Raw genomic sequence first — 26,624 nt, 5'->3', positions numbered from 1 at the left:
GTACAAAATCTCAAAACAAGATTTTAGGAGAGTAACAATGGTTAGTACATTGTGTATTGTTACTGCCAAAGTAGTTTCTCATATTACAAGATATAGGCAAGAAGTAATAAGTAAATAACATAGGTACAAACCTCTGTTTTTTTAAGTCAACAGAAAATGGAAATATACTTTTTAAAGTTTCTAATACTAGGAGAAGATATCATACAATGTCTTTTTTTTTTTTTTCAGAACCGGGGATTGAACTCAGATCCTTGCGTTTGCCAGTCAAGCGCTTATCCTACTGAGCCATCTCCCCGGCCCATACAATGTCTTTTAAATAAATTGTAAGTCAGGGGCTGGGGAGATGGCTCAGTGGAATAAGCGCTTCCCTGGCAAGCGCAAGGGCCTGAGTTCAATCCCCAGTTCTGCCAAAAAAAGAAAAAGAAAAAGAAAGATGAAAAAGAAAACAATAACAAAGAAGTTATAAGAAATTCAAAAGAGGGGAAAAAATCAGAGTAAAGAAATATTCAAGAAACTGTAAGACTTCCTGGGGCTCAACTTATAACAAATTCATCTTAACCTCCCACTTACAAGCACACAGCTATCTGGGACATTGGGATAATTCCCCTCATACAACAAGTTAGTGAAGCAAATAAATTGTTAAGGAGCAGGTACTTCCTGAATCCAGAAATGTCTGCCAAGCTCTGATTGACACGGGAAGCATGATAGTAGAAATAATAGCTGCACTTTGAAAATGTCACTGCTAGTGACATCTGCATGATGTGAGGAAATCCAAGGAGGAAGGTGGATATTCAAACTCATCAGCAGTCATATAAACTAGAAAATGCATCCATCAAATTCCATTCCATGCAAGTGAGTGTTCTCTGCCTTATTAGCTGCCACAGCCCAGTACAAAGCAAAAGTAATGTCTGGCGTATAAATAAGTGCATAGATTTAAACTTACTGAAGGAGAACAGGGAACCAAACATTTCTAGACCCTGCAAGAAAAAAATACCCACAAAGCAGGACAAGGAGTCTGACAGAGGGGATTTAACGAAACAAACAGGAGCTAAGGGGCCTGCTTCCGGTAAAGGAGTAAAGCGAAGAGGCCACAGGAATACCAGGTAAGCAGTAAGAAAACACCCTGGACTTGTTCACTCAACAGTTATTCACTGCCTCCGTCAGCCAAGCGCTGCCCCCGACAATGAAGAAAGCAGACAAAAACTATGCCCTCGTGGAGGTGACACTGTACTACTGATCGGCACCAGATCGCCCAGTGGAGATACCACTGTCACTACAAGCATGACAGGAAGAAAAAGCCGAGAGGAGCTGCCTGGGAGTGGGGAAGGGCAGCCCCGAGGAAGCGCGCGGGGCGACCCCAGGCAGCATCCCTGGATCTCACTGAGGCCTCGCCGGACATCAGGATCCGACGAAAGCAAGGAGAAAAGCCGGAGGAGATCGGATCGGTCCAGCATTCCACAAGTACGTAAAGCAAACTGGGTGACCAGGACAAGAGGAACTTTCCAAATCGAGGCCCAAACCTGACCTGGGGAGCGATATCCGTCACCTGGAGCCGCCATGATTAGCGAAACACGAGTCGGGAATGAAGAAGAAACACTCACCTCACCAAGCACGACCCTTGGGACCCTTCTGTCCTGGAGTCTGGGGTGCTAGCGCCACCACCCCGGGGTCAGACGGCCTCAAAGCGCCAAATTCCGGTCCTTGAAGGCGGCCATTATTGTCCCGTAATACTCTGCGCGGCCAACTCTAGCCATCCAAAAGTACCATCGAGAGCGGCCCGGAAATCGACCGATCCTGGATCCGAGCGTGGGACAGGTCGCTAATTGCCGCTCCACGCTACAGCGGCTTCCTCTGGGGCTCCGCGCTGACCTGAGACACTTCCGAGTCTCCTCGAGACCAATCACGCTTAGTTTAAGAGGCAAGCCTCCGCCTCTAGTCTGTGGGCGGGAGGAAAAGGAAAATAAGCCGGCCATATTTAATAAGGGCGGAAGAGACACCAGGCTTCCGGTCAGAGCCGGGCAAAGTAGGCGGTGACTAAAAATCCTCTCTCAAGCTCATTGGACCGTGAAGTAGGACGTGCAACTGTACGTTTATTTCCTGCGTCCGTACGGTTTCCTTTTCCGTAAATGGCCAGCAAGAGTTGCCAGGCAACAGCCCTGGATTACTTCGGATTAAACTCGCTCCACAGTTTGGAAGGGAGGACGCGGGCTGCCAGCGCACTGGCAGTTCCAGAAGGCTGAGAGCCTTGAAGTGAAGGTGCCTTGGACAAGTTAAGTGTTGTTGTCTCCGGCAGTCGTAGGCCAGAGTAGCCAGCCACAGGAACTGTATCTTTAAAATATTCCGGTATTTTGGATACTATAAACACTCGCCCCAAAGCGAACAAAAGCCGCCCATCTGTTCACATGCAGATATTTCACTGAGGATGTTTTGGGATATTTATTGCTAAATTTTTATGTAAATATGTACGTATCATTATAGTTAGATTTTCTGTAAAATTGCTTTTGTGCTTTTACATACTACTTTATAAGTTTACTGTTTGTACATCTTTGCTTATTTGTCTAGTTAATTAAGAATTTGTTCTCAGAAATGGAATTGCAAATTTGCAGTTTCTTTCCAAAAAGGTTTGTGTGTCTCCGTTGCAGTACGGACCACGAATCCCTGCCCCTACCGCCATACCCTTGCCATTCTTGTGTAGTACCGTGGTGTTTAATCGTCGTCGCTTTAATGGGTTTGTGCGCATAACTTTTAATTCGCTTTTCTTGGCTTACATGTAAGGCTTAGCTTTCCAAGTATATTTACTTCCCAGTTGTACCTTTTCTCCTGTGCATTTTCCATTGATACATTTTGCTGTGGACATTCCCTTAGTGAAGTAGAGGAGGTGCCTTTCGAAGTATCCATGTTCTCTGAGTTTCTCTTTGTTCAGTAATTTGTTCTGCCACTCGTGTTTGCTGAAGTTTCTCTTGACAATCAGCTTTCCTGTTTAAACTGTGACCTCTTGGTGGGACAATTTCATATCTTTGTGAGTTTTTATAAATTTATAACTTGAAATATGATTTGTGACCCCAGGAAATACAGAGAAAAAGAAATTCTCCCCTTTTGCACCATTCCCCAACATTAGATCTGAGCTCCAAGTATCAAGGATGGGGCCTCTCATGGACGCCTCATTAATAAGCCCTTTCGTGAAGGGGCTTCTCAAATATGACATTTCTTCCAGTCGTAAAATTAGGAGCGGGACTCCTACCTTTTTTTTTCATTTAGTACAAGGTCTTCAGGGTTTCATTACACAGACTTGTGATTCTCCTGTGTTCAGCCTCCCAGGCGCTAGGATTACAGGTGTGCACCACCATGCCCAATTTCATTCGCCGTCTCAGGGTGCCCTGGGCATGGGGCTAGCATCCCAAGCCGGGGATAGAACCCTGGTCCCTGAGTCTGCCTAAGCAGGAGCTTTAATCCACTTAGCTATCTGACCGGCCCTGGGAATCCTACATTAGAAGTGGCACTAGACTAGAAATTTGATGGCCTAGATTCCACTAGTCCTTGTCATGTAGCTAGAAGTCTAACCATGAGCAGTCTAGATTATAAAGTGAAGGTCCAGCATCAAAAAGACAGAAGAATTAATTCGTTTTCACATACTTCTCTTTTTTTTCTTTTTATTCAGAAATAAATATGAATGAGACAGTTTCACAGTTGATTAATAGGACAGTTTTGATAGTCAATACACTGTATATTGTTATCTTCTTAGTGGTTATCCATAGTACAAGAAGCAGACAGGATATCCTGTCCAAACACTGTTAGTACACCTCTTTCTTCTCATTGAGTTAAGCGAAAGTAGCTGTAAATTTATCCTATTTTGTATATATAAATACAAAATGATCTTTCCCTTGTGTCTTTTTTTTTTTTTGTCCTGTCAGGGGTGAATATTCTATTGGCATCTGAATACTATAGGTGTTTGAATTCAACTAAACAATCTAACACTGTCTAGCAGTCTATAATATTAGTGGGTTATCCTCAGAACATACTTCTCTTATAGTACTGAGGACTGGATCTAGGGCCTTCACACTGAACTACATGCTCAACTTTTTTTTTTGACACAGGTCTTGGTAAGTCTCTGAGTTGCCCGCCAGGGCCTAAACTTGTGATCCTCTTCCTTCCTTCCTTCCAGAGTGTCACACACACTAGTGATTCAACTGTTCGTTATGGGACAAGGTGCACCTTGTACAGTATGCACCAAGATTCACTAAACCAGGATTTGTGATAATACAAATGTCTATCAATAAAAGACTTTAAAAGTACAGTAATGCATGAAATAGTATGCTGCCATGACAGCAGTCTCCGAGCTTTGTATAGCAAGATATCAGTAGATCTTCATGTAGTGAGTGGCTTAAAAACATGGAGTGCAGAAAGTAGATAAAGTGTATGCTCAGCCTGTGCCATTCCTGCTATGGGGCTTCTCTTCCTCCTGTAGAGTTTTTAGGAACCTCTGACTTCAGTTAGAGTCAAACAGGAGGAGATTAGGCACCAGAAGAGAGAATAGTAGCTACCTCGCAGCTGCGAGCTGACCTCACATACGGTGCCCTCCACTCAGCTCTGTCCACCACGGTTCTCGCAGCTACCTGGGAGGTTCATGTCCCATTATTCGCTTTACTTTGTTTTCCTACACCTTGCCTTAATCAAAGTCTTCAAATTCCCAAATTTGAGTCATTTCCTCCTTGCTGGACCCTTGATTCACACAATAGGCCATCTCTTGGGTAAAAATTTAAAAAAAAAAAATTATGTAGACACATTTTGATTTTCTTGGGACTATAAAAACTCTGGAAGGTACTTGAGAACATGAATGAAGGCAGTCACCTGGTGTGTGAGGAGAATGGGGGGGTGCCTGGGCCTGAAGAGGGAGATTATGGGATGGAGGCATTTACAGTATACCTTTTTTTTTTTTTTTTTTCCCCCCCGGAACCGGGGATTGAACTCAGGCCCTTGCGCTTGCCAGGGAAGTGCTTATTCCACTGAGCCATCTCCCCAGCCCTACAGTATACCTTCTGTAGTGGTTTTTTCTTGAACTACGTGAATTCATCACACTCGACACGTTAAGTATTTTTAAATTGGGGCTCATGCACTTAATCTAAACTCCTTAAACAATGCAGGTGTGTCCCAGGAAGGAGCGTGGAGTTGGATTACTTGAACATTTGAATTATTGGAAGATGAGCTTCCTGTTGCCCAAACTGACAAGCAAAAAGGAAGTAGACCAGGCAATAAAAAGTACCGCCGAGAAAGTGTTGGTTCTCAGGTTTGGGAGAGACGAAGATCCTGTCTGTCTGCAGCTAGATGACATTGTAAGTGAATTTTTTATTACATGGTTTTTATTAAAAATCTGCACGTTCTCATTTCAACATTTGCATAGTTTTTGGAAAGAAACAGGCAGGGTGTGGGCACAGCTGCCTATTAGTTTACTTTCAGTAACCTATCACGGGTCCTCCCTTGAGCTGAATTTGAAGTTGTGCTAAATCTGTCCTGATGTCCTTCCCCACCAGCAGAGGCGTCCGCGAACAGACCTTTTCCGTCCTCACCACAGCAACCTGTTTGCTAGTGGCAGACGGAAATGCTGTGGGGAGGAGTGAGAGGCCTCCACTGGCCCAGGTATGTTAGCCTGCAGGGCTGGGATTTGGAGTCACGTTTCTCCAGCTTCCAGTGCTTCGCTGGTGTGCTCCTGCGCAATGTTTCCGATTCCACAGCCCCTCTTCACGTTCTGATAGTAAGGAGGAGGACGGTGGGAGTGGGACAGAGGGGGTGTGCCCTTATCTCTATCACACCTGGAGACTTCACCAAGGACTAGGGTCTTTTCACACCATTTCTGTTGTTGCCATCCACTTTGTCATGAAGTGTTAGAATTCTTAGTATGTGGCAAAAAAATGAATGTGTGATGTGTCAGCCCAGGGGATAAAGGACCAGAAAATTATACACTCAGCTGTGGGGAGCAGGGAAGATCCCAGAAATCAGAGTACAGGCTCTGGGCTGGGAGTGTAGCTTAGTGATAGAGTGTTTGTGTAGCATGTGTGAGCACCATCCCCAGCCCTGGAGAAACAGAGGGAAAAAGGAGAAGAGGAGGGAGAGGAGAAGGAAAGAGAAAGAAAAGGATGGAAGAAAGGATGGACGGATGGGTGCGCGAACAGCCATAGATTCTGAAGTCGGCCTGCAAAGTTCAAATTACCACCCTACTGCTTAGGAGCTATTGACCTAGAATAAGTTATGTTACCTTATTGTGCCTTGATTTCTTCATCTACAAAATGGGGACTCCAACAATCCATACCACAGGAATATGGGAAGTATTAAATGGATTAACAAATGTAAAACCCTTAGGACATACTTCTGAGGGTTTGTTTTTTTTTAAAGCAGATATGTTAGTGTTTTGCTTTGTTTTTACAGTGCAAACAAACCCAGGGTTCCATACATGCTGGGCAAGAACTCTGCCACTGAGTTACACCCTTAGCGACATTAAGAGACTACAATATAGGTGATGTATATAGAAATAATCAAACATGAGTCAGGCATGGTAGTGCCTATTGATAGTCCCAGCCCTCTATGAAGGTGAGTCAAGAAAATTAAAAGTTAATCTTCCCCTGAGCAACTTGATAGCTTAGTGAGACTATTTCAAAATATAAAACCAAAATAAAAGGTAATTACGTGTGTAGTTCAGTACAGAGATTCTGGGTTTAAAATTCAAAAAAAAAAAAACCTAGTCAGACACAGACAAAACACTCAGGAGGCTGAGGCAGGAGGATCACCCTGAGTACAAGGCCAGCCTGGGCTACATAGCAAGTCCTTGTCTCTAAATAAATAAATAAATAAATATGCGGGCAGCACAGTCACTGAGAGCTGAGCTGAGCCGCGCCACGCCACGCCACGCAGTGCCGATCGCCATCCGGCCCAGCTCTTGCGCTATCCCAGGCGGCGCAGGCTGGTGAGCTGAAGCCACTGAAGCCCATAGAGCTCGAGAACATGGTAGCGAACACAGTGCTACTCAAGACCTGGGAAGGAAGTCTATGATTTGCTGGGATAAACGCACAGAGAAAATAATAGGGAGCCCTGCATTGTGGACTGTTAGGATCTCTGTGGAGGTGGAAATCCCAAAGGCAAGAGCAAGAAATGGTGGCAAATGCTTCAGTTCCCCCACATCAGCCAGTGTGAAGAACTGCGGCTCAGCCTCGAGCGTGACTACCACAGTCTGTGTGAGCGGCCGCCTATTGCGCACCTTCTGTTCTGGGAGTTCTGCACCACAAGGCCTGAGCTGACACACTGCGTTGCCTTCCTGGACAGGGTGGCTGAGTATGAAGTGACCCCTGATGAGAAGCGGAAGGCATGTGGGCGGCAGCTAATGCAGAGTTTTCTGAGCCACACGGGTCCTGATCTCATCCCTGAGGTCTCCCTGCAGCTGGTGACTAACTGAGCCCAAGAGGCTGGAGCATGGACCGTGCAAAGACCTCTTCCAGGAGTTGACCCGGCTCACCCATGAGTACTTGAGCATGGCCCCTTTTGCTGACTACCTCGACAGCATCTACTTCAACCGTTTCCTGCAGTGGAAGTGGCTGGAAAGGCAGCCAGTCACGAAAAACACCTTCAGACAGTACTGAGTCCTTGGCAAAGGTGGCTTTGGGGAAGTGTGTACCTGCCAGGTGTGGGCAACAGGCAAGATGTATGCCTGCAAGAAGCTGGAGAAGAAACGAATCAAGAAGCAGAAAGGGGAGGCCATGGATTTTAATGAGCAGCAGATCCTGGAGAAAGTGAACAGTAGGTTTGTAGTGAGCTTAGCCTATGCCTGTGAGACCAAGGATGCACTGTGCTTAGTGCTGACGCTGAAGAATAGAGGTGACCTCAAGTTCCACATCTACCACATGGGCCAGGCTGGCTTTCCTGAAGCGCATGCTGTCTTCTATGCTGCTGAGATCTGCTGTGGGCTGGAGGACCTGCATCGAGAGTGCATCGTGTACAGGGACCTGAAGCCAGAGAACATCCTTCTGGATGGCCACGGCCATATCTGCATCTCTGACCTGGGACTGGCCGTGCACGTGCCTGAGGGCCAGACCATCAAAGGTCTTGTGGGCACTGTGGATTACATAGCTCCAGAGGTGGTGAAGAGTGAGCGATACACATTCAGCCCTGACTGGTGGGCATTAGGCTGCCTCCCATATGAAATGATCGCAGGCCAGTCACCCTTCCAGCAGAGGAAGAAGATCAAGCAAGAGGAGGTGGAGCGGAAGGTGAAGGAGGTGCCTGAAGAATACTCTGGGTGCTTTTCCCCACAGGCCTGCTCACTCTGTTCCCAGCTCCTCTGCAGGGACCCTGTGGAGCGACCTGGGTGTCGTGGGGCCGGTGCCCAAGAGGTGAAGGAGCACCCTCTTCAAAAAGCTGAATTTCACGCGACTGGAAGCAGGCATGCTAGAACCACCCTTTAAACCTGATCCCCAGGCTATTTATTGCAAGGATGTTCTGGACATTGAACAGTTCTCCACTGTTAAGGGTGTGAAGCTAGAACCAACCGATCAGGACTTCTACGAGAAGTTTGCCACAGGCAGCGTGCCCATCCCCTGGCAGAATGAGATGGTGGAGACCGAGTGCTTCCAGGAGTTGAATGTCTTTGGCCTGGATGGCTCAGTTCCTCCAGACCTGGACTGGAAAGGCCAGCCACCCGCACCACCGGAGAAGGGACTGCTGCAGAGCTTCTTCAGCTGCCAGAGGATTGCTGTGGGAACTGCAGTGACAGTGAGGAAGAGCCCCCACCCACCTCTAGTCCCCAGCCCGAGGCCCCCACCATCGGTTGGCGGTAGCTGCTCCAAGTGCTGTTTACAGTTTTGCACAGTGGTCTTCCCCATTGTCCACTAAAGTCATGACCTGGGGAACACATCCAGAGCTGTCCCCAGTGTCCTCTCAGCCCTTGGCCTGGCTGAGTTTGGCAAAGCTTGGGCCGTCCCTGGGACAAAGGTGTGTCCCTTTAGCTCCTCTGTAGGACTCAGGGCTTTCTGTATTTATGTACTTGTATGAATGTATATAGCAACCAGAGCGTTCTTAATTCCTACCCCATACCTGGCGCTCTGCCTCAGTCTCTAGGGCAGCCAGCACCGGCTGGGAGAGCTAAGAGATAGCAGAGGAGCCACTGCCAAAGTCAAGGCTTCTCAGGCCCCACTCAGAAGTGGCAAGGTCAGTTCCCTGAGCCCCCAGCATTGTGCTGGCCCCCACCAACCTCCAAGTGAGGCTCATGCCTGCCCTTGGTGTCCTGGGCTCAGGCTGCACTGACTAGGGCCCAATACTGTGTCCCTTTATGGCAGTTATCAGCGTTGAATAGGGGTTCTCTACCCTGTAGGCCTGTGCCAAAGTGTGACCAGAGATTGGACTGACTGTTGAGACCTATTAGTTCACTGCCCCAGCTGATCCACATGGGTCTCCCTCTGCCTTCCAGCTCCCAGGTCACCTTGTCTCGTATGCTGGGCCCTGAAGACACCTCTTTCAAAAATGCTCCAGCCCAGGCCATAGGAGAGGTGTCCCTGGCCAGCTTTGGCCAACATTCCAGAATCCCCTCATAAACATACACACATGTGCCCAGCAATAATCTGCCCTTCCCTGTGTGTGCCCATGGGGAATGTGTGGGTGTGTATCTGTGTATGTGTGAAGGGGATGGGGTAAGGCTGTGCCTATGTCCTGGGCCCCAGCCCTCGTCCTCCCCAGAATGAAATTGATAGCCATCCTGGTCCCAGTGTTGGGGTAGAAAAGGATTACAGGACACTGACTTTTCTGTATTTAAAGCTAATTTTTATTACTCAGTTTTGTCCAATGTAAGCTGCCACATGTCTCTGTGTGAATACAGTCTGAGCACAAACCTGAAAAAAATTAAATAAAAAAAATAATTAATTAATTAATTAAATATGGACAAACAAAAGAAATCTATTTTCCCAGGGTACTCTGATAACAGTGACTCGGCCTCTGAAAACCAAGGCCACACTGTGTCTGATGTGGAACCCAGAATATTCCATCCTTGGCCCAAAATTTTCTCAAACCAAATAATCCCTAATAGTGAAATGCTGTACAGAAGAAATCCCAGCTGTGTCTCATACTGATTTCTGTAACTTTTTGTTTTCTTCGTGGCTATTTCTCATCTTGTGACCCGCCCACCTCGCTTGTCATTTGCAGCTTTCTAAGACCGCTCCTGACCTGAGTAGAATGGCCGCTATCTACCTGGTAGATGTGGCAGATGCTCCAGTTTACACGCAGTATTTTGACATCAGTTATATTCCATCTACTGTATTTTTCTTCAATGGGCAGCATATGAAAGTGGATTATGGGTAAGTGCCTCACTCTTCTCTCATTGCTGGGACAAATATCCGACACCCAAAATGAAGGAAGGAAAGGTTGATTTAGCTCACAGTTACTGGAGGTTTTGGTCCTTATTCAGCTGGCTGCAAGGCAGAGCTGCACATGGCAGAGAGCAGCAGTTCATGGCGGCGGCAACAGCAAGAGGAGCCAAGGGAGGAGTGGGGCAACGAGGGCAACAGAGAGGAAGTCTGTCTCTCTTAAATTGCATTCCGGCTGTCCACCCCAGGCTAGGGGAAATATACACCCCAGTAATCCCAGCAGTACTAAGATCCATAATCTCAGCCTTGGATCATCTATAATCCCAGTGGATCATGAGTTAATCACAAACTCTATAGAAGTCCCCACCCCATGACTGCATAAGGCTTTCAGGGGACAACTAGACACAAACCATAACAGTAAGTTAGGTTGGCTTTGGAGTCATTCACATCTCGACAGCTTCTTTATCAAAGCAGCTTCGGTAGCTTACCTGCTCATGCTATCTTCTGGGTCAGTGGTGTCTTTAATCTTTCACGTGAAACTGATACAAGCTGACAGCATCTCAGGCCTGAGGGGCAAATTTAATTTCAAATAGATTATGAAAGAGTAGTTACAGTTCATTAAATCAAAGAAATATAGAGTAACTCTGTTAGCTAATTACTTTACGTAAAAGGTTCCCCAGGAGCTTTATTTAAAACAATATTTGCAGTTATTCTTAAGCTCTTAGGGCTGATAAATAGCATTAAAAAAGCCCACCTGCCAGCAAATGAAGACACGTCCCTCTCTTGCTAAATGTCTTCTGCCACTCAGAATTTTCAAGTCATTCTTCAACAAGGGCTGCCAAAGTAAGTAGTAATATTGTTATTCTTTAACACTTTCCACAGTATCTAGTTAGTATCCCAGTACTAAATAGTTGTGACCATATCCACATTCTTACCATTTCTTACTCTGGTTGAGGTACATCTTGACTGTGTTTTGTCAAGAGAGTTAAATATTCTATTCTTGGGACCAGCAAGATAGCTGAGCAGTCCAAAGCGCCTACTTAGGCAATCTTAGGCAAGCACAGGGTCCTCAGTTTGATCCCCAGCACCACATGCCGTGCCAGCACAGCCCCCAGGGCAGGCTGAGCCAGCCACAAAGAAATATATATATAGATTAGATAGATAGATAGATAGCTATTCTTAAGTGCCTTAAAGCTATTCATTTTGCTGGATTACAGTTGATGTAAATACTAGTTTCATTCACTCTTTTTAGAAGGTATTACTGGATATCAATACCATCAAAGTGTTTTAAGAATTTTAACCAAGTAATTAATTTTTTCAAGAATCAAATACAGGGCCAGAAATACAGCTCAGCAGTATAAGTCCATACCTGGCAAACTCAGTGTCCCAGGTTGGGTCTCTGGAACTGCAAAAAAAAAAGTGTCTCTAAAAAAGAATTAAATACAGGGACTGAAAAAAATAATCACTAGTGAAAAGCCACCGAGTAGCTTGTGATATGGTTCCCATTATGAAAAAGGAAATACCGTATTCACGTGTACAGACGTACACATAATACTGGAAGGATATAGACAAAAGGAGACTTCTGACCTCCTTGATGATTTTATTGTTCTCTAAACTATCTCTGCAATAAGTATGCCTGGTGCTTAAAATATATTTTTAAAAGTAATTTGAGGGGGCTGGGGAGAAGGCTCAGTGGAATAAGTGCTTCCTTGACAAGCACAAGGGCCTGAGTTCAATCCCTGGTTCCGCAAAAAAAAAAGTAATTTGATAATACCGACAAAGCCAGGTGTGGTGGCACATACCTGTAATCCCACACTTGGGAGGCTGAGTCAAGAAGATCATTGTGAGTTCTAGGCCAATCTGAAATGCATAGTAAAATCTTACTGTCAGAAACAAAAAGTTGATGACACCAGCAACTCTAAAAAGGTATAAAGAAGAAGTTGGGAGTCCAGGGCTCATGAATTGGTTTTGCACAGCAACGCCAAGGAAACTGCCTACTCCAGTGCTCAGTGAATTCTGCTTATTATCAAAGTGATTCATACAGGTCTTGAGGCACAATATTTTGCCTGCCATGGCCCACAGCCCTGCTTTTAATCGCGTATCTTATACCAAGTGGGAAAGATCAAATGTCAGGCTGCATGTCTGTCTCCCAAGAAGAAACGAAGCCGCTCTGCATTTTGTGTCCAGCACGTCTTCAGCAAGTCGTTAAATATCCTGAGAGGGTTGTCTGTCTTCTGTGCTGTCTAGGTCTCCAGATCACACCAAGTTTGTGGGAAGTTTCAAAACTAAACAAGACTTCATAGATCTGATTGAAGTAATCTATCGAGGAGCAATGAGGGGAAAGCTCATCGTGCAGAGTCCTATCGATCCCAAGAATATCCCCAAATATGATCTTCTCTATCAAGACATTTAGCACATCAGCTGCTGTTGGAGAAGGAAAGAGAGGCGCGTGGTGAGACAGTACCTGCATCCAGCTGTGCTATTTTCTGGAGTCCCCCAGAAAGGTGGGCAGTGCCCCAGCAGAGGCAGGTTTGTCTTGTCTGTAAAATGCCTGTCCCCTGGGCGAAGGCCCGCCAGTGCCCCGGCGGTCGGGGTCCCAGCCTGTCTGCCCCCGCAAGCCTCGGATCAGTCAGGCCACCTGCTCAGTTTCCCCAGGGTGACTTTTTCTAGCTTCCCTTTCATACCATGCTTTCACTTACCCCATAAGATAATACAGAAGCCTAAACAGAGGCCAGGAAAGGTGAACTGTCTGTCTGATGTACAAGTAAATGAAGAGTCCTATGAAAGCAGAAGTATTTCTTTTCTCCCTAGACACGCATGGGTGTCGCACATACCCTCTCGCCTGTCCCCTTCATATCCCTAATGCTCCCCCATCTCCAGGCCCTGCTCCCCAGTTTCTCTCAGAAATTCCCCACTGTTCCAAGCGACTTCATTTCATTTTGGAGCCTTTCTAACTCAGGCTTTGAAAATACTGCCTTTGTCAGCCCATTTAACCAGCTTCTGTGATATTCAGTCTGTCAGGAATTAAGACCTTGGCCTCCACCGTCCAGCACCCACCTTGAGCAAAACAAAGACATAACATGCTTGGTAAGAAGCCCCTCCCTTCCTGAAGTCAGAGTTGCTACTTCTCTCTGAGGCAGAAAGTTGTATTTCAAGCACTTGAGATGCAAAGAGGTCAGCATTGTTCAAAACAAATAACATTTTTACAAGACTTGCCAGGTTTAGTGACTGTATACGAAGACCTCTTGCTCTCCACAGTCCTCCTGCAAACTTGCCAACTCACTGCTTTTCTCACAGCCGTTGGAGCTGAGGTCCCAATAAGAGGGTGGCAGCTGCACTGCAGGGAGTGGGCCAGGCAGCTTGGGAGCTGTGGGCAGCCATCGGCCTCTGTGCCAGGTGCCGCTTCTTAGGGATGTGCCGCAGGCAGTGGTGACCCTGAGAGGTGGTTCAGGCTGCTGTGGCGCGGAAGAAAGGCTGCTGGCGGCTTTTTGTGTCCTATGTTGATAAAAGGAGGGAGGCATTCTTCAGGAATAAAACAAAAGTACCTCTCTTCTCTGCCCCTACTTCCTTTTGATTTTAATCATACACATTTTGGGCCCATGAGGTAACCAGCATCTGGATGAAAAATTAATATGCTGAGAATAATTTGAATAGATTCTGATCATTAGGTTTGGTGCTGCATGCCTATAATCCCAGCTACAGGGTTGGCGAAGATGGATCATGAGTTGGAGGCCACCCTGCGCAACGTAGCAGACCCTGTCTCAAAATTCTTAAAAAGTAAGGCCAGTGAGATAGCTCAGCAGACTAAGCTGAGTCACAAGGACCAGGGTTGGATCCCAGCACTACATGCCCTGCCGGCCCCACCCGTGGGCACACTGAGCTGGCTACTGATTCCAGGCGCGGTGGTGCACACCTGTAATCCCAGCACTGGGGAGGCTGAAAACAGGATGATCACAAGTCTGAGCTGCATAGTAAGACCCTGTATTCAATACATTCAAGTAAATTTTAAAAATCTTGGGGCCTTGTGGGTTAGCTCAGTTGTTTAAAGTACCTGTTTGGGCATACCCAATCAGGTGCAGGGGAACCACAGTTCAATCCCCAGCTGCACATGCCGCACCAGGCCCGCGCTTAAAGCAGCCTGAGCCAGCAAAAAAAAAAAAAAAAATCTTAAATAGGGGTAGGGGCCAGGGAAATGGCCCAGTAGGATAAGCGCTTAAGCGCAAGGGCCTAAGTTCAATCCCCAGTTCCACAAAGAAAAAAAAGGGGGGGCTAGGAGTGTAGCTAGCCCATGTATAGTATATTGCAAGGTCCTGGCTTCACTCTAAATTAGGATGTTACTAAGCTCCTGAGTAAACTCCAGAGTTGCCTCAAAAATATCTTCCTTGCTAAGTCACTGTTAATCAGATTTTCTGTTCTCCAGCCTAAATTGTAGTATTTGGTATACAGTTAAGTGCTCAGATACCTGTAAAAACTGAAAAACTACATGCATAAAATTTTCTTATTCTCTCTGAAGTCCTGATTTAGGCTTTAGATCTGATCTTAGTTGTTTTCCATTCCACAAATAATTTATTGCATACGTTCTGTACGCCCCATCAGATGGAAGGTGCTGCATACAGGTGACTCCTGGACAAGGATGGAGGTTTGGGAGAGGAGCAGCCACTCAAGCCTTAGGGGGAGCAGGAGGTTCCGTTGCGGACAGCGAGCTCAGAATGGTACAGGCTCTGCAGGAGGCCAGGGGGAGGCCAATGAGGTGGGAGGAAGGAGGTGGAGAAAATAAATGATTGAAAATGTAAGGAGGCCTGCCCCTTAGCTCAGTTCTTTAAGTGGCTGCTTCAACAGAGCAGTCAGGCTCAGGTTGCTGTGGTTCGATCCCCACAACTCAAGCCAGCCAAACCTGCCCTGAAAGCATTGGGAGCAAAAAAAAACCAAATAACAACAACCCTTCTGCTGATTGGTTGACCGTAGTTTTGTCCCACCTCCTGCCCACCTAAGCGAGTTCCCATTCTCTCTACCTTAGCCTCACATGGTTTTACACTATAAAAGTCCCTGGAAGAGACAGCTTCCTGGGGAACTACCTGCTTGGGCCCCCTCCTGTCCCTCTCTTGGACAAGAGCTTTCTTTCTCTCAGTAAATATATTCTGCTCATAAAAAAAAGAAAAAAGAAAATGTAACAGGTTTTTTTTTTCTTATCACTTCCTCCCTGGGTATAGCCACGAACCACTTAATATAATCATAATTCCTCAAAATTAGGGTGGTTTCTTCTTCCAGAAAACTTAATGCTGAAGATACTGCCAAAAGAATATGGTAGAACTCACTGCATCCTGAGGCTTTTTGTAAGTGTCCATGTTGTTTTTCAGCTTCTGGCAGTTGCTACCTTCATAGATTCTAGAACATAGATCTTGGTGCACTAGCTCTGCCCAGTTGGAATGTTAGGGGTCTAGAAAGCACATGTGAAGAGAGCTTCATAGTAAAAAGCAGACCCTGTTGAGAACATAGTGACATCAGTGGCCTTTTATGCCGTGAGAAGGAGAGCCCATGTGTTTGCACGACGAGAAGGTAAATTAGCAGAGGGTCACTGGGGAATTGGAGCAGAGAGGATTCAGGGAGAGCTTCCTGCTTGCCTTCCTCCTGGGAGACCCTGAGTAGCCAAAACCCTTATCTCTGGGCAGTAGGTCACACCACTTGTATCTGACCCCTGGGAGAAGCTGCATTACAAGTCAGAAAAGCATCTCCTGCTGAAGAAGAGACCCAGAGCTCCACAAAAATGCCCCAGAGCCTGTGACTGCTGGAGACTTTAGCCCCTCGGGGAGACAGGGAAGGGCAGCAGCCAAGGAGCTTGCAGCATTCGGCCCATTTGTGGCTGCGCTCTGGCCTGGACCCCACAGGTCCAGAGGTCCTGCCTTTATGCTGCCGTGTTTCCAGGACACTGGTAAATGGGAACGCAGTCAGGAAGCATGCTGTGTGTGTCCGCACTCCACCCCTGGGCTGGCATCTTCCTCTCCAAGCCTGTACTCTTCCTGCTAATTCCCTTCAAAGATGTGAAAAAATGGAGTAAAAACTGAGTTTGCATTCAGACAGACCTGGGTTCAAGTTCAGCTTGGATTAAATAGCTTTATAGCACTAGGTAAAGCACTTCCCACCTCTGGATTTCCTTGTCTCTGAAACAGCTGTAATGGGGAGCTGTCAGATGTGGCATTCAGTAGCAGTGAATCACTGAGTGTGACTCTCTGGTGTGGACACCGAAGCACCTCAGGGGTGTTCAGTGGCTTGGAGAACTGTGCCCCATTCCCAGCTAACAATGCCACTTGGCTGCCCGGAGCCATAATGAGAGAAAGAAAGGCCCCAAATGAAACAAGCACAAAATGAATACAAAGCAGGCTCTTTATTGATTGGCACAGCAGTGCAGGGCGGATGCCCATCAGCCTCACAACCAACCCTTCCCCACCCACCTTTCCCCCTTCCAAGGTAAAATCTTGCCACCAAGCAAGGCTTCCAGCCAGCCTTACTCTAGCTGCTAGCCATGGTTTTCTGAATCCAGTCCAGGATGGTGGCCACCTTCACGTACACACCATACTCGGCTACAGTGCAGCTCTTGTCAAAGCTCAGGATCCCAGCTGCGTACCAGGTGTCCTGCTCCACGTCACGAATGGCAAAGGCACTGCCAGCGTCGCCGTAGCAGGTGTCCTCCTTGTACCTGGACATGCCGGCACAGAAGGTGTGTTCATTCAGGATGGGCTGTACCCCTACAGGGCTCTTCTGGGTCTTCTCCTCAGGTATTGTGCTGCCCTCGTAGTGCTCCACACATTTCTTCTGGTCCGCAACAGGCAGTGTGACGTACTTGAGATGCTCGGTAAATCTGAAGTTGGCATTTCGCCCCCAGCCAGACACATAACCTATGCGCCCCACCTCCGCATAATCCTTCAGAGGCAGGCAAATGGGCATGACTCTCTCGTTGACAGGCACCTTCTGTTTGAGCTTGATGAGCCCAATATCTACAGTGGAGTAGTTGGGGTAGAAAACCACCTTCTCGATCTCCACTGGCTGCTTTCTTCCCACAAAAAGCCTCAGAGTGGGGGCGATGTCCTCTGCTGTAGCATTCTCGGTGTGATTCAGGAAGAGGTTTTTGGCTGTGGTCAAAAGCCATTGCTCGCTGATGAGCGTGGCCCCAGTGGTGAGGTCATGGCGGGAGATCATCTTAGCCTGCCAGGGAAAGCTGCCCTTGGCGTCCAGAGAGCCGCCGATGATGCGCTGCACCTGATCCACAGGGTTCTTGGGCTTTCCACAGACTGAGGGACAGAGAGAGAGCCGTGAGCAGAGATGGAATGCACCTCCCCTCTGGAACACAGTGAAGGGAATTGAGGTTGCCACTGTCTACACCCTTTCTCACTTGTTTAAAGCTAGAAGTACCCATTTGCTTTGCCCTTATCCCGGCTCATCTGGTTTTCAGTATTTACTGTGTAAAATAGTGGGGTTTTTTTTCTTTGTTTTCATCACAAAGCACAGTTCCATTTTCTGCTCTTCTAATTCACTAAAGAAATGAGTAACACCAAGATTTTAAACATGGGGGCCAGGGAGACGGCTCAGTAGAGTAAGTGCCTGCCTGGCAAGTGCAAGGACCTGAGTTCAATCCCTGGTACCACAAAAACAAGGAACTGAATGGTTACTTAAACATGTTAATCACACAGAGGAGTTCCACACCTAGAACTCACTAGAAGGGCTGGGAGCTGTGGGATTCCTTCCCTCAAACTACACAGAGCTGTTACGGTGTTTCCAGGAAATCTCTGCTTCCATGGGAAAGGGAGAGCAACAGCTCTTCCTCACACACACACACAAACTGGAGTCCCACCCACGCCCAGTCTCTTGCCTCTGTTTCACTTTCCTCCATCCTCCCTTGACACATTATTCCCAGAGCTTGCTTCACCTTTGACCCAGGCTCTCTAGGTAGGCTGTCTATATATGTAGATCTCCTGCTGAGGCAGTGGGCCCAGTGGGCCTACATGAACAGGCTGCTTTGTGAGCTCCCCTGAGAGTCATCTCCTTACTGACCAGGTCAGCCTCATGTTCTGGTTTGCTTTGATCCCTCATCTTGGCTTTTGTATGACCAGGGGAAACCACACAAGTGCAAACTGTCTCTGTGACATCTTAACCAAGATGGCTTCCATACACAGAACCCTTGGCACTCACCTGCTTCACACTCTGGAAGTTTCTCTCCAATGACCTCATTCACCCACTGCCCCTCACTGTTTAAGGTGTACACTCCTGAAAAAAGAAGAAAGAAGTGAGCTCAGGGAGGAATCAAGTCTGGACCTAGTACAAGGTGATAAAGTTTTTAAAAAGATTTAGAAGGAGGATGAAGAGGGAAGAGCAAGACTGTGGGTGAGAAGAAACAGGAAGAGCACTGCTTCTGGTTGAGTGGTGGGAAGACTGGTGAGGAAGGTCTTGACAAGGTAGGCGAGGATCAGGGCTCAGATCCTGACTGCCTCTCACAGGCTGTGCGAACTTGGGCAAGCTCCTCAAGCTCTCTGGGTCTGTCCCCTCCTTGTAACAGTATCTCTTTAGGGGAGGGCCGTAAGAACTGAGGGAGCTTCAAATAAATAGGAAGCACTTTGAAAGCACCAGGAACACAGTGCTTACTTGAGAAGTGTCACCTACTGTCACCTTCCTTTCACAGAACTATGGGATAAGCAGACTGGACAGCATAGCTTACCCTTAACAAAGAAAAACTTGAGGCTGTGAAGTGAGCTTGTTCAGAGGGTCACTTTACTGATGACAGAATCTTTAGGAGAGCCTAGAGCTCCTGGCCCCCAGACATCCCTGTGAATTACCAGCCAGCCCAGCCCCAGCCATCACAGAAATGTCAGGATGGGTGTGTGCAAGGCAGACTCTCCAGGTCTTACCGTTGCCTTCCGTGCGCAACTTGTAGTACGGCTTACACTGATAGCGAACCATGTGCTCCACATAGCCGTTTGCAATCTCAGGGGGCTTTGGACAGCTGTCATCTGCAAAAGAAAGGACACCAGAAAAGGAAGCAAATATCCAGAAATTGTTCCCAGAAACCTGTGGAAAGTCGGCTGCAACTCTACGCAGTCTATAAATCAGGATCGCTTCCCCTAAATGGAGACCAAGGGAGGACAGTCTCCTTTCATTGCCAGGGGACCACAGGTTCTGAGAAGAGGGGATTGTGTCTTCCCTAAAGGACAGTGCAGAGCAGATGGGTTCTGAGTGGACCACAGCAGAGCTGGCAGTGCGCCACTCCTGCGCAGACCCAAAGACCTACCTGCAATGTCTGTGACATCGTTGTTAATGTGCACAGCAAAAAGCTGCCCCCAGAGCAGGAGGGTGACAAGAGCTCCCAGAGCACTACAGAGAAATGACAGAGTGCAAAGTCAGTCTCCCTGCTTCATGTACATACACACACACACCCATCCACACACACCTACAAATCCAGAAAATAGGGACATGGAAACGCTATGACCAAGAAGTTGTACCCACCCACCCGCTTTAGCAGCTTCTGAGCATTCCCAGCTTCTGGCAGGCTTCATGTTACCCAGAGTTCTAGTAAGTGTCAGGTACCACCAAGACAGCAAAGCCCAGAGCTCAATGGGTCTCGGTTTCTGGCTGTGTCTGCATAACATTAAATTTACTATACTAAAAATCTCACTCGGGCATCCCTGAACAACTGAGCTACAAAGATATTGCTAATAAAAGGAAGATAACTTGAAGATGGAAACACAGAGGTTATCTCTTAAGTTTTTCACATAATAAGTGATTGTTAATTTACAACTTAAAGTCTATGTGGTTGCTCCTATTATTTTATGAGCCCTACCTTTAAGGAAGGGTATATAAAACCAAGAAAGCTAGGAGGCTGCTTGGAGAAGTGGTTTCCTAAAAAGCAGAGGCCCACCTTGCCCACAGAATGTCTACCCATCAGGCATTGCCTGGTGCTGTTCAGTTTCTAGTCTTATTTTTCTCCACTTCAGAGAGCCTCTTCCTTCTGATACAGTCTGAGAGGATCCCATCTCCTGGCAAAGACAGCACTGCCTGAAAACAGCATCTTTTACAGACTTGATACGCTAAGCCCTATAACTCGCTACAGCCCATTGGCCCTGTTCCTTTGTCCCATTTTTGCATCTCTCCACTAAGCTTGTTCTGTACTGGTCCATGAGAAGAAGGATGGGATAGTTGAAACTGTAAAGAGCCTCACCTCATATTCTGGCCTTCCGAAGAGTGATGCCAGGGGACCAGCTCAGCCTTTTATGCCTCCAGACCTGACCCCACCTTCCTCATTTGTAATTCCCTGTTTACCCAATTTCAGCCTTGTGAAGGTCACTGACATGTTCCAGTAAGAAAAGCACAAATACCTCTCTTAAGAGTTGAGCTCTTGCATCACAGTTGGTGTTATTTTACCAATCCCTGAAGAAATCTGGCAGCTTTATGACCCCTTGGACCTGCCAAAAGTGTTTCCAGAAAATGGGAGTTGGGCAGGAGGAGACTCAATCTGGCTCTTTGTTTTGGAGGGTTTCCAACACGGAAAATGACCTTGCTTTGAGTTATTTCAAACCATTTGTAGACTTTCTTGCAACCTAGCTTAGGTATAAAGAAAACTAATGAAAGCATTTCTTTTTCATAATCATCTTCCTGCCTATGTGGACATCTCCCTATTGCTAAAAGCTCTCCACCCTTAAATCAGTAGTGTGTTTATTGTGTCTTCTCTGATTGCTTTTTGTAAAAAATCACACAAAGTTAAAGCTATAGACAGACACAGAGCTGCAAATCTGTCTACCCTGGAGGGTTTCCAGCTCCAAGGACCTTTGAGTTGTTTCAGACCCTGTGCAGACACCCCACACCTACATGGGGCTGTGAAGAAAACATTCCCTTTCACAGTCGTCTTGCCCACCTTACTTGATACCAAGCTCTCCAGTCTGAAATCAGTGAAGCATGCATATCAAACCTTCACTATTACCGTCTTCAAGAAATCATAGAGTTAGGGATATAGTGTGGCACAGACCACATTCCACAGCAGTGATCCTGGCAGAGTAAATAAGTCCAGGAATTATTTCAAACAGGTAGATTGTTTCAGCCAAGTATCTGTACATACACATCCTAAGTATGGTTCCATCAAAAGTAGCAACTCAATTAAAGATTGTTTTATTCATTTCTTTAAAACGTTAGGTGGAGGGGTCAGCAAGATAGTAAAGTGCCTGTTTAAGCAAGCACAGGGACCGCATGCTGTACCAGCTCCACCCCCAGGGCAGACTGACCCAGACACACACACACAAAAGGTGGGGCCAGGGATATAGCTCAGTGGCATAAGTGCCAGCTTGGCAAGCACAAAGTCCTGAGTTCAATTTCAAGTACCAAAAAAAAAAAGGTTAGGCTAGACTGTCTGTAAAATCACTTGGAATATTCATAATAGCATTGACATAGTAACAAAATAACTGGAACAACACAAATATCAATAGAATGGGTAAATATGTGGTATATTCACATAATGCAGTTATGAAATGCATGAATAATAAAAGAATATGAGTAATCTCATAAAGCTGATTTTGAAAAATAAAGAGGGCCAGCCAAATAGCTCAGCAAGCAGGTGCAGGGGCCAGGGGTCCAATCCCCAGGCCTGCTGTGCCAGCCCGCCACCCAGGGGCACACTGAGACAGAGATTGAGACTGGGTGTGGTGGTGCAGGCCTGTAATCCCAGCACTTGGGAGGCTGTAAACAGGAGAATCACTACTAGTCTGATCTAGTAGTGAGACCCTGAACACCCTATAGACCCTTCCCTAAAAAATAAAAAAGTTCTAGCTAGAATTACGTTCAAATTGATGTTACTCTAGGGGGCTTGCAGGTTAGCTCAGTTGTTTAAAGCACTTGCTTAGGCAAACTCAGGCATAGGGGACCGCAGTTCGATACCCAGCTCCACAGTCTGCACCAGCTAGGACTCAGGAGGCTGAGGCAGGCAGATCACCATAAGTTTGAGACCAATTTGGGCTATCCAGTGAGTTCAAGGCCAGCTGGAACTGCATAGCGAGACCCTATCTGAAAAAATATGTATATATCACCCTTACAGAGTTCAAAACAATATACAGTTTGGTAATTGATTCATTGAAATTACAAGCAAATGAAAAAATACATAACTTAGCTTCATCAAAATTAACTTTTGGAACCAGCGAGCTAGCTCAGTGGTCTAAAGTGCCTGCTTAGGTTTGATCCCCAGCACCACATGCCACACCAGCCCCACCTCCAGGGTGGGCTGAGCTGGCCACAACAACAACAACAAAAATTTAACTGCTATATCTCAAGTTAAAAAACAGAATGGGAGCAAATATTTGCAAATATGTCCAAAAAATCCAATTAAAATGTGGACAAAGGATTTGAGTAGACACTTAAAAATCATAGGAGAAGATGATGAACATCACTGAAAAATGTCATTAGGGGAAATGACACAAGCAGATACCATTCGTGTCCACCAAGGCGACTATAAGAAATGAATACACGACCACACACATACATACATAGCAATATCCGGGGAGATGGCTCAGTAGAATAAGCACTTCCCTGGCAAATGCAAGGGCCTGAGTTCAATCCCTGGTTCTGCAAAAAAAAAAAAAAAAGGTGGGGGTGGAGAGAGAGTCCTCATCCACTTCTAGTCAAATGAAAAATAGGATGTTCTCTGTGGAAAACAGTTTGATGGTTCTTCAAAAGATTACGATAGAATTCCCATATGGCCCAGTCATGGTTTGTGACTAGATGTCCCCCAAAGCCTCATGAAGTCATGCGGTCGGCCTTCTAGAGTTTGTGATTGATTCCTGGGTCCATGCTGGGCTTAAGGGTGTGAGTGCTGCACCCACCCTGGGGCTGGTAGCCTGCACACAGTGTACGGAAGGGAAAGAGGCTTGCCTGCTCCTCCTCCCTTTTCGGTCTTATTGCTTTTGCTGTCTTCTGCTGTCTTGAACAGGCACCCTTCAGCCTTGCATCCCTGCCTTGGAGCCAGCCTCATATGGGCTGAAACCTCCACAAGGTGTGAGCTAAAGAATTAACTGTTTCTTCCTTAATTTGGAGCATCAGGCATTTTATCTCAGCAGTATGAGGAAAGTAACCAAGATACCAAGCAATTCCACTTCTAGGTAGACTTAAACTCAGAGACTCCAAGACTTGCACATCACTATTCATTGCATCATTTTCACACTAGTCAGAATAATGGAAACAGCCCACGTGTCCATCAACATATGAATGCATAAACAAATAGCTATATTTATACAAAGGGACATCGTGCACCTGCGTGAAAAAGGGATGGAGCTGATACCATGCTATGATATGAATAAATGCGTGTGTGTGTGTGTGTGTGTGTGTGTGCCTTTTTGAGACGGTCTGGCTCAGGCTGGTCTTGAGCTCACTTTGTTGCCCAGGCTGGTCTCAGACTTGCAGTGATCCTCTGGCCTCCATCTCCTGAGTGCTGGGAGTACAGGCATGTACCACCACGCCCAGCCAATATGAATACATGGGGGGGGGTGCACTCTGAAAACATAATAAAAAAAGCCAAAACCAAAAGAACAAATACTACATAGTCCACTTGCAGTAAATGTCTAAAATAGACAAGTTCTTGGCAAAAGAATATAGTTTAAAAAAAAAAATACCAGGGCCTGGGAGGAAGGAGGAATGGGGAGCTATTGCTTAATTTGAACAGAGTTTCCATGTGAGGTGATGAAAAGGTTTTAGAAACAGTACCCATGGTTGCACAACAGAGCTAATGCAACTAACGCTGCTGGGTTGGACGCTTAAGAGTAGTTAAAATCAAATTTTATCTTACACATTTTATCACAGCAAAATTTCAAAAAATCATAAATACTGTTTTTGTATGCTTGGTATTCATATTTATACAATACACTGCTGTTTTGTTTTATTTTTTCCTCAATTAAAAAGTTTGTTTGTTGAGATAGGAGCTTGTTACTTTGTTTAGGTTGGTCTTAAACTCACTATGTAGCCCAAATTGGCCTCCAACTCACAGGGACCCTTCTGCCTCCGCCTCCTGAGTGCTGGGATTGCAGGCATGCACCACCACTCATGGATAATTTTAACTTTTTAAATGGAATAGAAAATACAAAATGTAAGGTGTTGCCTCTCATGAGATTTGAAAAGAAAGGAATAAGAGAAAAGCACATGGATAAATAAAAATGAATTGTTAATTCATTTGGACTGGAATAGATTCATTAATGTACATTATTTCATTGTGCTTTATTTTCTTTGTAATATGCAAGCATAGATCACATATAATATGGTTTTTTGTTGTTGTTGTTGTTGTTGTTTGTTTTTTGCAGTACTGGGGATTGAACTCAGGACCCAGCACTTGCCAGGCAAGCACTTATTTATTCTACTGAGCTATCTCCCCAGCCCTATAATATGTTATAAGTATGAAATGTCTTTTTTGAAAATATGGAGGAGGAAATCCCCTGAAGAACTAAGAGGCCCCTCTCCCCTGGCCCAGGAGGTGGGAGTGGGTATGAGAGCTGCCAGTTCAGATGCCTGAGACTCCCCTCCCTCCCTGCAGCCCACTCTGCCCTCTCCCGGTGACAAGGCAGAGCCAGGGACAGACCTGAACTGTTCTGTGGCTTGGGGCTCGCCTTCTCCCCTGCTCCTAGAATATGAAGGCTGCTGTGAAGAGCCCAAGCCATCCCTCAGCACAGGAGAACAAAAGGCCTCCGAGGAGCAGGCAGCATAGCCCAGCAGCCCTCCCTTGGCCAGCCACAGGTGACTAAGGCCTTGCCGCCGCCAGTGGAGGCTAACCAGACCCAAGTGGCCTCTGCCTGATCTGGGCCCGGGCCAGACTGCTGACCTGCAGAATCTTGAGCTAAACAAGAAAGGCTGAGTTTAAAATTGGCTGGGAAAAAAATAATAAAAAGTTGGCTGGGAAAAAATGAATAAGTATATAAAGTTGGCTGGGGATACAGTTCAGTGGCCCAGCACCCGCTTGGCAAGCATGAGGTTCTGAGTTAGATTCTAGGTCCTCTATATAAATAAGGTCACTAAGCTTTGGGCAGGTTTGTTAGGCAGCCAGTGTTAGCTAGCACTGCTGACATACAGAAGAGATGAAAATGTAGCTCTTGGGGGCCAAGGTATTAGAATTCCCCTCCCTGGGCCCCGTCATCCCTGTATCTCCTGCCACGGTTGATTGGTCTTTACCAGTTCTCTGCCACCCAGTTGTGTCCATGAGGAGGAGGGAGAAGAAAGCTACTGCCTTGTCTTTTCCAGAACCTTTTGGCATGCCTCAAACTGCAAAGGAGCCCACTACACCCGCGCCCTCTCCGCCTGTGTCCTCAATTCTTGCCCCACCTCTCCCTCAGCAATCATCTCAGGCAGTCCTCTGCCGGGTCTCGAGAATGTCGCAGCCCTAGACTTCTAGGTTTTCCTCTGCCCAGTTGCTTCTTTCTCCACAAGGGGGGAGAAATGTATTTCTACAGATCCTCGGAGAAGCAAGGAGAACCTTTAGTCTACGACCAAAGAGGGGGGTAGGCAAGACTTTCTCCCGGAACTGCAGTCCTCCTGGGGCATGGGACTCGGAACACTGCTCCCCACTGCTGTAGAACAATTGCCTACCCACCAGGTGCACAACAATCGCACACTCTTCTTCCAAGTACAGCCTGAACTGGAGCGCTCTGACCTCTTGTCTGAGCAACAAGTGACATTCACAGCCTCTGTGCCCTGGCCACCATCTGTAAACAGGACAATACAGAGATCCAGGCCTTCTCTGGACAAGACAGACGGGAGGGTGCAAGTGGGAAGGCTCAGTGCCAAGCCACAAGAAGAGGGAGTGTACTTATAGGGAGAACAAAAAGCAGGAAAGTGTAAGGAAATAAAGAGGACTGTAGTTGGCAAAGTTGAAGGGTAAAAGTGTTGTTATTTGGGGGAATTTTTTTACCTTTTTGAGACAGGGTCATGCTATGCAGCTCAGGCTGGCCTTAAGCTCATTTTGTAGCCCAGGCTGGTCTCACACTTGCAATAATCCTCCTACCTCAGCCTGCTGAGCACTGGCATTACAGGCATATGCCACCATGCCTGGCTCAAAGTTTTTATTTTAGAAGGAGAAAACAGGGGCTGGGAGATGGCTCAGTAGAATAAGCACTTGTCTGGCAAGCACAAGGGCCTGAGTTCAATCCCTGGTTCTGCCAAAATAAATAAATAAATAAATAAATAAATAAATAAATGAATGGAGAAAATCGTTTTCAAAGTTCATTCTGCCATCACAAAAGTCTTGAAATTTCATAAGATACAGAAAAATAAAAATAAGGAAAA

General features: G+C 46.4%; 3 protein-coding genes and 1 pseudogene across 9 annotated transcripts in view; 2 read left to right on the top strand and 2 right to left on the bottom strand.

The window, feature by feature from the left end:
* Dhx38 (DEAH-box helicase 38) overlaps nucleotides 1–1,889 on the bottom strand; it is a 20,107-nt gene extending 18,218 nt beyond the window's left edge. The window contains exon 1 of the mRNA XM_023709338.1: nucleotides 1,602–1,889. The gene's annotated coding sequence lies outside the window, so the exon portion shown is untranslated. The remainder of the gene's footprint in view (nucleotides 1–1,601) is intronic.
* A 241-nt stretch (nucleotides 1,890–2,130) lies between these two features.
* On the top strand, nucleotides 2,131–13,900 carry Txnl4b (thioredoxin like 4B). Of its 5 annotated transcripts, none has more exons than XM_004625811.2 (4): nucleotides 2,131–2,270; nucleotides 5,142–5,330; nucleotides 10,177–10,328; nucleotides 12,585–13,900. In XM_004625811.2, the coding sequence occupies exons 2-4, from the start codon at nucleotides 5,199–5,201 to the stop codon at nucleotides 12,748–12,750; spliced, it is 450 nt and encodes a 149-aa protein (XP_004625868.1). In that variant the 5' UTR covers nucleotides 2,131–2,270; nucleotides 5,142–5,198; the 3' UTR covers nucleotides 12,751–13,900. The 5 variants fall into 5 exon arrangements, with proteins under 5 accessions (XP_004625868.1, XP_023564949.1, XP_023564951.1 ...); XM_023709181.1 differs by lacking the exon at nucleotides 2,131–2,270 and adding an exon at nucleotides 2,370–2,462; XM_023709183.1 differs by lacking the exon at nucleotides 2,131–2,270 and adding an exon at nucleotides 9,449–9,527 and having other exon boundaries at nucleotides 5,245–5,330.
* LOC105741429 lies at nucleotides 6,985–8,819 on the top strand (annotated as a pseudogene). Its single transcript, XR_001116995.1, has 2 exons — nucleotides 6,985–7,030; nucleotides 7,107–8,819. The product of XR_001116995.1 is annotated as a G protein-coupled receptor kinase 6-like (transcript).
* A 2,800-nt stretch (nucleotides 13,901–16,700) lies between the features above and the next one.
* On the bottom strand, nucleotides 16,701–26,032 carry LOC101567140 (haptoglobin). 2 transcript variants are annotated; one of them, XM_023709179.1, is made up of 5 exons: nucleotides 25,929–26,032; nucleotides 19,615–19,697; nucleotides 19,235–19,336; nucleotides 18,522–18,596; nucleotides 16,701–17,623 (listed from the first exon to the last, which is right to left on the bottom strand). In XM_023709179.1, exons 1-5 carry the CDS (start codon nucleotides 26,015–26,017, stop codon nucleotides 16,845–16,847), a joined length of 1,128 nt encoding a protein of 375 aa, XP_023564947.1. In that variant the 5' UTR covers nucleotides 26,018–26,032; the 3' UTR covers nucleotides 16,701–16,844. The 2 variants fall into 2 exon arrangements, with proteins under 2 accessions (XP_023564947.1, XP_023564948.1); XM_023709180.1 differs by lacking the exon at nucleotides 25,929–26,032 and adding an exon at nucleotides 20,542–20,637.
* Nucleotides 26,033–26,624: the final 592 nt, after the last annotated feature.

This window comes from Octodon degus, unplaced genomic scaffold, assembly GCF_000260255.1.
Source record: "Octodon degus isolate 3935 unplaced genomic scaffold, OctDeg1.0 scaffold00011, whole genome shotgun sequence".
Taxonomy (NCBI): domain Eukaryota; kingdom Metazoa; phylum Chordata; class Mammalia; order Rodentia; family Octodontidae; genus Octodon; species Octodon degus.
The sequence above is the reverse complement of the archived record's forward strand: the minus strand, read 5'-3'. Positions and strand labels throughout refer to the sequence as shown.

Bases quoted from the DNA above. Each gene is read 5' to 3' on its own strand.
- Txnl4b (XM_004625811.2), top strand. From the start codon at position 5,199: ATGAGCTTCCTGTTGCCCAAACTGACAAGCAAAAAGGAAGTAGACCAG. The intron at 5,331-10,176 runs GTAAGTGAATTT...TGTCATTTGCAG, and splicing joins GTCTGCAGCTAGATGACATT to CTTTCTAAGACCGCTCCTGA. The intron at 10,329-12,584 runs GTAAGTGCCTCA...TGTGCTGTCTAG, and splicing joins CATATGAAAGTGGATTATGG to GTCTCCAGATCACACCAAGT.
- LOC101567140 (XM_023709179.1), bottom strand. From the start codon at position 26,017: ATGTCACTTGTTGCTCAGACAAGAGGTCAGAGCGCTCCAGTTCAGGCT. The intron at 18,597-19,234 runs GTAAGACCTGGA...TTCTTTTTTCAG, and splicing joins GTTGCGCACGGAAGGCAACG to GAGTGTACACCTTAAACAGT. The intron at 17,624-18,521 runs GTGAGTGCCAAG...TCTGTCCCTCAG, and splicing joins ACTTCCAGAGTGTGAAGCAG to TCTGTGGAAAGCCCAAGAAC.